Source organism: Centruroides sculpturatus, unplaced genomic scaffold (genome assembly GCF_000671375.1).
Source record: "Centruroides sculpturatus isolate CEXI.00-Female unplaced genomic scaffold, Cexi_2.0 scaffold158, whole genome shotgun sequence".
In the NCBI taxonomy this organism is placed as follows: Eukaryota; Metazoa; Arthropoda; class Arachnida; order Scorpiones; family Buthidae; genus Centruroides; species Centruroides sculpturatus.
The window spans coordinates 926,175-937,483 of record NW_019384347.1 but is presented as its reverse complement, the minus strand read 5'-3'; the positions used below and the strand labels follow the sequence as shown (position 1 = coordinate 937,483).

General features: G+C 26.7%; 1 protein-coding gene across 1 annotated transcript in view; it reads right to left on the bottom strand.

The window, feature by feature from the left end:
* LOC111636530 (RNA-binding protein 8A-like) overlaps window positions 1-11,309 on the bottom strand; it is a 29,534-nt gene that overhangs the window by 11,807 nt on the left and 6,418 nt on the right. Inside the window, exons 3-4 of the mRNA XM_023381813.1 lie at window positions 7,826-7,903; window positions 6,065-6,201 (exon numbers count right to left, since the gene is read on the bottom strand). Of these exons, the coding sequence (XP_023237581.1) occupies window positions 6,065-6,201; window positions 7,826-7,903 (215 nt within the window). The remainder of the gene's footprint in view (window positions 1-6,064; window positions 6,202-7,825; window positions 7,904-11,309) is intronic.

Genomic DNA, 11,309 nt, shown 5'->3' with positions numbered 1-11,309 from the left:
ATAAGATAATGCTTTTAATTTAATAAATTAAACTGCTGCATTTTTATTTAAAATAAATTAATTGTAACAAAATAAAAAAACATTTTAAGAAATTAATAAATATAAAATAAATTTTCTTTCATTTAAATAAAAAACTAAATAGTACACAGCATCGAGAGCGTACTTTTCACAGAGTGATAAAAAATATATAAATTAATTTTTATTAATCTGTGAAAAGTATGCTCTCGATGCTGTGTACTAAAAAATATATAAATTATTTTTTATTACCCCATGATAACTTTAATTTTGAGTTGCAAATCAAATTCCAAATTGTAGCAAATAACTTTTTCTTATAGGATAGTTCATAAAGGAAATAGTATGATCTGGCATTGTACTGCTGCCAGATGCAAGCTACAGCTCATACAGCAGTTAATTTTGAAAGTAATTTAGATTCATTTACACTAAAAACCAACCATAAACATGAAGTAGTTGTAAATTAAGCATGTACTACTGATGATAATAAAGAGAGAAAGGAAATAAAAAGTCTAATGGAAAAGAAATGCATATAACATAGTGATAGACAGCATGCTAATAATTTGTTACAAAATCTTTTACCATAAAAGCGTTAAACATGTGTATCGTCGAAAGCGCTCGTCAATTTAGTGACATACATACTGTATTTAATTTAATGCTTATATGGTAAAATATTTTGTAAAAGAAATGCAGCTAAACGATTATTCTGTGTTCTTGTTGAAAAGATAGGAGGAGGAAAGTTTAAAAATTAAGTCTAGACAAAAAATAAGAAATTCCCAACATATACCCTTTTATATATGAAAATTTTTTATATTTCAAAATCAAAAGTAATTTAAACTATGTAATATTTATGGAAAAAACAAAAAACACTCCAGCAACATATTTTTAATAAAAAAAAATTAAGTAAACAATATTAAAGAAGTGACAATAGTACTGTAGTATATTCTATGTCCTTGCCCAGATAATCATTATTATATTGTTGGTATGACAAAAGAAAATTTGGAGTTGTTAAAAGAATACGTATAATTTTTTAAAAATTCACAAAAGAATTCTTCACAGACATAACTATAGAAGTATCCATCTGTTGTCCCTTCATATGCCTTTATGATTAAGAATTTCACTGGCAAAGATGACCTTTCTTTAGAGGCTACTATTCCCCGCCTTGATATGTAAAATGTTAAAAAATCTTTTATTAAATGTATTATGTATTTTAAAGTGTACAAGCCACTGCCAGAGGGAATTTTTTGGCATTGTTGGCAATGATGTTTTGGCATTGACTTGATGTTGTAGAGTGGAGAGAGAAAGGGAAAAAGAGGAGTGGAGTTGTCTTTGGATATGTACCGGTAGGTTGGTTACTATGTCATTGGTTCCCTAATGTTAGATTATAAATATACATCACCCTCTTTTTCTGTGGTTCTGTTTTTGCAGTCCAGTGCAAAGATGGTAGCAGTTGCAGCTGGCCATTGCTTGTATGAGCGCATTTTTGCATCATCGTGTTAACATCGTGTTTTCATTATGGTTTTGGTGTAATGTTTCAGCTGATCCCCAGGAACAAACTTTGTAAGTGTCTTTTGCTTTATGGTCTAGGTATCTAAAATATTGTTAGTAACTGATTTTGATTAATTGTATGTAGAACTCTTTATGGCCTGTTTGATTATGAAAATTAAGAAGTCATTATACCACAATTGTGTGTTAACATCCAGTTTTTGGTTTCAATTATAATGTCTTCGTCATCATTATGGCTTACTAATAGAACCTTTCATGTATACTATTTTTGTATTGTTATGGCACCAACTGATGAGGGCTATCAATAGTTCAAAATGCATATTAGGTGTAATTTTAATATACTGTACATATTGGTTTTTAATCTTTGTGAAATCTTCCTTTGTAACTTAACTGTATATTGAATCTAATAAATTTTGTATTTTTGTTAACTGGTGTGATAAGCCTTAATATAAATTAACTGTTTTTAAGTTAATATAATACATTTAATAAGTATAAGAACAAAAAGCAAAATTAATATCATATATTAAGTATGTAATTAGTTTTAAACTCTTCATTTTTATTGTATAATTTAAAAAATTATTGTATTTTAGAAATATAACTGATAATACACCTGCTGATAAGGGACAAAAAGGTCCAAAATACAAGAAAATTTTGTATACAGATGCAAATAAAAGTTTATTCTTTTGAACCAAGAGACTGATTCAATCTCTAATTTCATCTGCAAGTTAAATCAGTATAATAAAGTCCTATTAATAGATTATAGTCACAATATATCAATATTAATACAATATTATTTAAAGGACTAAAGCATGCATTAATTATAAATAAACAATTAAAATTGCTTTACAAGGCAACTGCTTAATGTTACCATTTTGCTAGCTTATCATAACAATTTTGCACATTCTATATACAATAATCAGTACAAGATCTTGGGTAAGAATTATTTCCTTCTACTCAAAAACTTAATCTTAAAATAATAATCAAAGTTAAATTATAGACTAATGTAGCTCAAATTGTCTTTTGGGCATTTTTAAGAGTTCAAACAGTTTCCAATTTCTGTAACAAAATTCAGTAAAATTTAAAGTTTCTTTTATGTAAAAAAAAGACAGTCTAAACAGCAATAAAATGTCCTTACTAGCAACCTTGCTAGTAACATCCTTCCATTCTCTTTTGGTTAACAAGTTGAAGAAATTATACTTTTCTCTATTAGTAGCTCCTTTTTGTCCTTCTAAATGAAGACTAATAAAATTGAAATAAGTAGAATTAGAGAAGAATTGTCTTTGATGAATTTTATATCTTAAGTTAAGGAAATCTAAATGTATATATTATCTTTACATGTACATTTTAAACTTGCCTAAATATTGAAAATGCATTTCGGGATCATCTTTGTTAATTTCTTTTATAAGGCTTTAGTATTCTTTATTCTCTCTTCTCAAATTAATTAACCACATTTGCTCTCATTTTTTAGGAATTTTATGATATTTTCACAGAATCACTGGCATGCTGTGCAAAAAATTGGGGTTACTGGCATGCTGGTTAAACTGCAACTAAAATAACACTCTATCCATGTAAAATACATTTACATGGATAGAGTGGGAAATTTCACAATCAGCCATGACCTTCAGTACTCCAAATTTGACCTCTAAAGGTCATCTCAGGCGTGACAATTTTAAGCACGGCTCAACAAGTGCATCGAAGTGCAATGGAATCATTTTGAATATTTGTTATAAAATTTTCCCTGAAACCAACATCTCAAGCAATGGTGAGAAGTAAAGTGACTCACTGAAAACAAGCACTGCAATAGTGAGAGGCAAGGGGACTTACTGAAAACAAGCACTGCAATAGTGAGAGGCAAGGGGACTTACTGGAAATAAGCACCTCAAAGGGTGCCGAAAACTACTACATCCACATCGTTACTTCTATGTAGTGCTAAAAGTAGTGAATGCTTTTAAAGGTCAAAGTAATAAGGTCATGAAAAAATGTAACTTTTACATCCCTGTCTATTCCAGTAATAAAAAGTATGGTTTCTCATTAGAAAAAGCTTATAATTTAAACCTTAAAATAATCTCGATCTTTGACCTAGACCATAAGTTCAAAGGCATATCTGGTTGTGAAATTTCCTGCTCTTTCCATTTCCGGGATCAAAAATGTGTGTTCCCATTGAAAAAAACAGACTTGACCCTCAAATGACCTTTAAGATCAAGGCCAAAGTCACATACAAGGTCCCCAATTGATTGGCCCTTCGAAACCCTACAACTTTTCCCTACACCTTTTTCCCAAAATAATGAAATCCAGTTAAGTTATTTCATTGTCTCAAGATAAAAAATACACCCTGTATATAAAAAGGAACCCTTTTCAGATGTATATCAACAAAATTAAAGAAAGAACGACATTGCAAACCGATCAAGAAATGGAAATACAAAATATAATAAGAATGTTTGGCCTAAATAATTACCCTAGAACATTATTGTTTAAGTGGTTGGAAACAAGTAAAGGCAAAATGAAAAATGTTATGTTAAATAGACAACCAATAGCTGTTAAGACTATGTATCTAAAAATAGAATATGTTTTTGTGTTTTTGAAAAATTAAAAAGATTAGATATTATTTTAGTACCAAACCACACAAGATTGATAAACAGCAAACATGAAAATAATGAACACATATTGATAAACAGCAAACATGAAAATAATGAACACATATTGATAAACAGCAAACATGAAAATAATGANCAAAATAATATATATTATTTTGCATGTTGTATCAAGCAATGTAACAGAAATTTAATGAATGATATATAATAATAATAATAGTATAAATTTTATCATCATAAAAAGTAAGCATTTGATTTCCTCAATTTTCCTTATCAATTATAAATTTCTGCAAATACCTCATTCATATTTTTAAAAAAATATAAAAGCACAAATTAAGAATTTCAATGAACCAACAAATACAAAAGATAAAAAGTGTATTTCTCTTTTGTATCTATATGTATATATTATTTTGGCACTGTATATATTTATCAGCTTTGATGACAAATAAGATCAGTTTCAGCTCTAGATAAAAATCAAATCTGAGGCAAAAAGAGAAAATGGGCACAATATTTACATTGATTAGCAAGCCTAGGACAAAACTTGTACAGAGTGCAGATAAGGCTAGAGCTGGTAGTGTATAAAATATAGAATTCTGACAAACTTTTTTCTTGATGGAGAGTTTATTAAAATTTTTTATTCTGGATACAGTAAATAATTAATTTGTACTATTGTTAATAGTAATATTATCATCAAGATATTAATGCTTTTAACTCACAATCAATGCAATTTTTTAAAACATGTAAAAGTGGCAACTTTTCCACTAATTTTTCATGCAAAATTACACTGCATGTAATTGCTGTTACTCAAATTTGATGATTCTGAAAAATCCTGTAATGTTTCTTAAAATATGTCAAATTTCATATGTTGTTTAGTTGAGATATTGTTTTGTTTAAGAGCCTTTAAAACTTTGTGATACATGGGCTAATGTAAAACAAGTTCCATTAGAAATAAATGACATAAGGGCTGAGATTTCTCTCAGATAGATCAGAAAATGATTTTTCTGCATTTTTCAGGCACAAATAAAACTGCAAAAACATTTAAATTGTTGAAGGCCATAGTTTCCTAGACTATCATCTAGAACAGTGTTTTTCAACCTGTGGGTTGCGACCCCAGGAGGGTCACAAAGCCTTACACGGGAGGTTGCGGGTAAAAGAAAAAGACAAGTGTTTGTAGGTCCTACACTACAATAAAAAAAACTACAATTTCAGTGAGAAGGCTGTGGCTGTTTATTTAACAGTACAATTGGTTTTTTGATCGATATTTAGGTCTCAACAGAAAGACAATTAAATACGTAGTTTTTAAAATCACTGATATAGTTTCAATATGGCCCAGAGGGGTCACCAGAATTTTTTAACTTGTAAAGGGGTCATGTATTCAAGAAGGTTGAAAAACACTGATCTAGAAACAAGAATTCAAGGTTGTAGGTATACAAAACTGTCACATCAATATATCATGCATAGCTGAGAAACATTCATGGCATCATGAATATCACTTACAGCAACTGAAAGAGACCTGCATTGTCAAATCACCAAACTGACTTCAGAAAAGAAAATCAACACACGTATGCACTTGTGTTAAAAAATTGTATGCATTTGCATGCAACTTCTTACAAGCAATTTGAGGGCTTATAATTAGCTAATATGTAATGTAAGGATATCAAGGAGGTATAGACAAGTTAATTTGGTGAAAAATACCCATTAAAACTACTAGGCACAGAAAAATTACTGCTATTGTATATCATTGCAGGTTATTATTATTTGTTTCTTTGTATACAAATAATTATTGACATTTCACAACTGACTATATTTTTTCCATACTTATAGTTGGAATAAATGACTATGGTTATTAGCTGTTAAAATAAGTTTGTCTTATTAACTAAATTTTTTGTAAAGAAAACTCTGCATAAAGGTAATGCAATCTTATTATTTAAAAAAATTGTAATTCTGCCTAATACCTTTAAGAATCCAGTTCTACGATCAAGATTCAAATGTAAATTTTTTATTTCACCATATTCTGCAAATTTCTCATAGATATCATCTTCTTGTGCTTCTTCATGAACACCTGTCACAAATAATATCCATCCTTCAACAGCTAAAATAAAAAAGCAAAACAAAAAATAAGCATATTCACTTAATAAATAAATAAATAATTTTATTAACCTCGTATGGAACCCAGCAAATCTTTTAAGCATATAAATAATTTTAATCTTTACAAGTTTACAATGTCTTCTTCAAATCACATGATAAACAAAATACAGACCAAAAAAAGATGACATTTCAAGTATTTAATTAAATTCCAAAATCAGAAATTTTTGAACATTTTTAAAAGGTTATCAAACATTTTTTAAAACATTAAAAATATTTTAGACAAATGTAAAAAAAATTAAATAATTTCCTGTTCTTGTAAGTTTTATTGAAATTTGTTCTACTAAAACATGTCAATAGTGAATTAATAAATTAAAACTTTTATTAAAGTTCTAATTTATTAACTCACAAGACCAGTAATATTTAAAATAATAGACTAATAATATTAAAAAATCTGGTATGATTATCATATAGCTTTTTCCATAATACATCTAGATATAAAATAATATGCTGTACTGCAAATATCAATGTAATATGTTACACACATGAATGAGATTTTGATGAAGACAGATTAATATTAAATACCATTAAATGATAGTAACATAAAATTATAATAAAATTAAACTATAGAAAATACTTTGAAAAATCTATAAAATGCTAAAAATGAGAATGCATCTTTATTCATTGTAAACCAATACAAAATGTCAGTGACAATGGTGGATATTGGTATTTTTGTAATATTGATAACTTCCACTTAAAAGATCAGATCATCTTGCAAATCAAAATACTTTGTCATAGGAATATAAAAAATTTTCAGCAATAGATTCTTTTTCATGTTATTCACTTTTAATTATAATTATTGTTTAAACAAAAAATTCATGATAAAATCCAGTTAACATTTTCAAATATTGGGTAATTATCCTAATTATAAGAAAAAATATATTAATATAAGTGAAATTTTAAAATAATGCATTATGAAGTATAATTAATTATATTATAAATATTTATAATGATTTGTATTGAGTAAACTAGTCACATTGCTTGACATTATCAATTATAGATGTTGATTTATAGTACTTTTATTTAAAAAAATCTCTATAGTTAGGAAGATTTCTTATAGCAAAGCCTTTACAATTGCAATTTATTAGAAAATTCTTTCAGTTAGAATGAATACCAAGATATGCTTTCTATCATGAGCTTAGAAGATTCAATTATAGAAAACTCTTATTTATTCTTTAATCAAATAAAAAGGCATTTTCCATGCAAAAGAAGTTCTGATAGCTTTTATACTATCAAAAATAACAAGGAAAAAGTAAATTTTGTTGTTTATGCAGTACACAATCAAAATCTAATCTTAATTGTAATCTATTACATTTTTATTTTAAATACATTGATTATGAGGCAAAAAATTTTTGTTTAACATTAACTGGCAAATATATTTATTAAATTAAACATTTAATAATGTTAAATGTATTGTTGATAATTGATATAACTATTCATATTTTTATATATAAAATCTTTGTATTATTATGTCCTTTCATTTTATGACTAATCAGTTTTGCTCATCAAATAACAATTTTCAATTATAAGACAAATCAAGATAAAATTATTTCATTTGGAAAGATGCTTACATCGCTGCGGTCCTGGCTCATTACTGTCATCAGTTTCCATTGCTTCATAATCTTGTATTTCTTCTCTAACTGTTCCATCTAAAAATAGTAAATTTTAAAATTATTTATATCTTAATATATTATATTAAGATTATTTTTTTAAGATTATTAATATATTATTTTTTGCATTTATCATATACTAGGTAGCATTTTATTTCATGTTGTTAAAACACTTTTTCATCTAGCTTGTTTGCACTATAAATATATGATTTTTCAGTTGTGTCATACTTTGATTTTATCACTCATTCATAACAAGTATTCAGTTTCCTAAATAAATTAATATATTATATTAATTTATTTAGGAAACTGAATAAATGATTTTAACTGTACTACAGACAACTTACACTCATCCATCTTTTTTCTTTTTATTACTTTGTACTTGTTATGAATGAGTGATAAAATCAAAGTATGACACAACTGAAAAATCACATATTTATAGTGCAAACAAGCTAGATGAAAAAGTATTTTAACAACATGAAATAAAATGCTACCTAGTATATGTTAAATGCAAAAAATAAATGTTGTAGTTTAAAGCTTCAATTTTAATTTGTTACTTCTTATACATTCATTAATTACTCTCAGTATTAAGAGTCAGGTGAGATGCTACAATGTAATCTCCCACTGTAGCATCTCACCCAACTTCATCTTAGATGTTAGCACAGTAATTGCATGTGCAGTAATTTTATAAACCATATGTAGAGTCATAAAATTGCAAATGAAACTTATTGCTGTAAGGGTAAGAACAGGCTATATGTTTTTGGCACAGAAATTTATAAGTGCCCTCTAGTTAGATTTGGAAGTTTAAATAAATACGGCTACTGGCATAGAAATAGCAATGATACAGCATCTAAAATCAGCTAATTTCTTATTTTTGACAGCTGAATTTTAAAAACAATAAAGAAAAAAATCATTTCAAATGACTTGATCAAAATAGAGAGAAGTGACAAAAATGACAAATATTAGCCAAAGGCTAATAAAACAGGTGGTGTGACACTTTTAAGCAAGGCTGCGGAGTCAGTAAAAAAAAAANAAACATGAAAATAATGAACACATATTGATAAACAGCAAACATGAAAATAATGAACACATATTGATAAACAGCAAACATGAAAATAATGAACACATATTGATAAACAGCAAACATGAAAATAATGAACACATATTGATAAACAGCAAACATGAAAATAATGAACACATATTGATAAACAGCAAACATGAAAATAATGAACACATATTGATAAACAGCAAACATGAAAATAATGAACACATATTGATAAACAGCAAACATGAAAATAATGAACACATATTGATAAACAGCAAACATGAAAATAATGAACACATATTGATAAACAGCAAACATGAAAATAATGAACACATATTGATAAACAGCAAACATGAAAATAATGAACACATATTGATAAACAGCAAACATGAAAATAATGAACACATATTGATAAACAGCAAACATGAAAATAATGAACACATATTGATAAACAGCAAACATGAAAATAATGAACACATATTGATAAACAGCAAACATGAAAATAATGAACACATATTGATAAACAGCAAACATGAAAATAATGAACACATATTGATAAACAGCAAACATGAAAATAATGAACACATATTGATAAACAGCAAACATGAAAATAATGAACACATATTGATAAACAGCAAACATGAAAATAATGAACACATATTGATAAACAGCAAACATGAAAATAATGAACACATATTGATAAACAGCAAACATGAAAATAATGAACACATATTGATAAACAGCAAACATGAAAATAATGAACACATATTGATAAACAGCAAACATGAAAATAATGAACACATATTGATAAACAGCAAACATGAAAATAATGAACACATATTGATAAACAGCAAACATGAAAATAATGAACACATATTGATAAACAGCAAACATGAAAATAATGAACACATATTGATAAACAGCAAACATGAAAATAATGAACACATATTGATAAACAGCAAACATGAAAATAATGAACACATATTGATAAACAGCAAACATGAAAATAATGAACACATATTGATAAACAGCAAACATGAAAATAATGAACACATATTGATAAACAGCAAACATGAAAATAATGAACACATATTGATAAACAGCAAACATGAAAATAATGAACACATATTGATAAACAGCAAACATGAAAATAATGAACACATATTGATAAACAGCAAACATGAAAATAATGAACACATATTGATAAACAGCAAACATGAAAATAATGAACACATATTGATAAACAGCAAACATGAAAATAATGAACACATATTGATAAACAGCAAACATGAAAATAATGAACACATATTGATAAACAGCAAACATGAAAATAATGAACACATATTGATAAACAGCAAACATGAAAATAATGAACACATATTGATAAACAGCAAACATGAAAATAATGAACACATATTGATAAACAGCAAACATGAAAATAATGAACACATATTGATAAACAGCAAACATGAAAATAATGAACACATATTGATAAACAGCAAACATGAAAATAATGAACACATATTGATAAACAGCAAACATGAAAATAATGAACACATATTGATAAACAGCAAACATGAAAATAATGAACACATATTGATAAACAGCAAACATGAAAATAATGAACACATATTGATAAACAGCAAACATGAAAATAATGAACACATATTGATAAACAGCAAACATGAAAATAATGAACACATATTGATAAACAGCAAACATGAAAATAATGAACACATATTGATAAACAGCAAACATGAAAATAATGAACACATATTGATAAACAGCAAACATGAAAATAATGAACACATATTGATAAACAGCAAACATGAAAATAATGAACACATATTGATAAACAGCAAACATGAAAATAATGAACACATATTGATAAACAGCAAACATGAAAATAATGAACACATATTGATAAACAGCAAACATGAAAATAATGAACACATATTGATAAACAGCAAACATGAAAATAATGAACACATATTGATAAACAGCAAACATGAAAATAATGAACACATATTGATAAACAGCAAACATGAAAATAATGAACACATATTGATAAACAGCAAACATGAAAATAATGAACACATATTGATAAACAGCAAACATGAAAATAATGAACACATATTGATAAACAGCAAACATGAAAATAATGAACACATATTGATAAACAGCAAACATGAAAATAATGAACACATATTGATAAACAGCAAACATGAAAATAATGAACACATATTGATAAACAGCAAACATGAAAATAATGAACACATATTGATAAACAGCAAACATGAAAATAATGAACACATATTGATAAACAGCAAACATGAAAATAATGAACACATATTGATAAACAGCAAACATGAAAATAATGAACACATATTGATAAACAGCAAA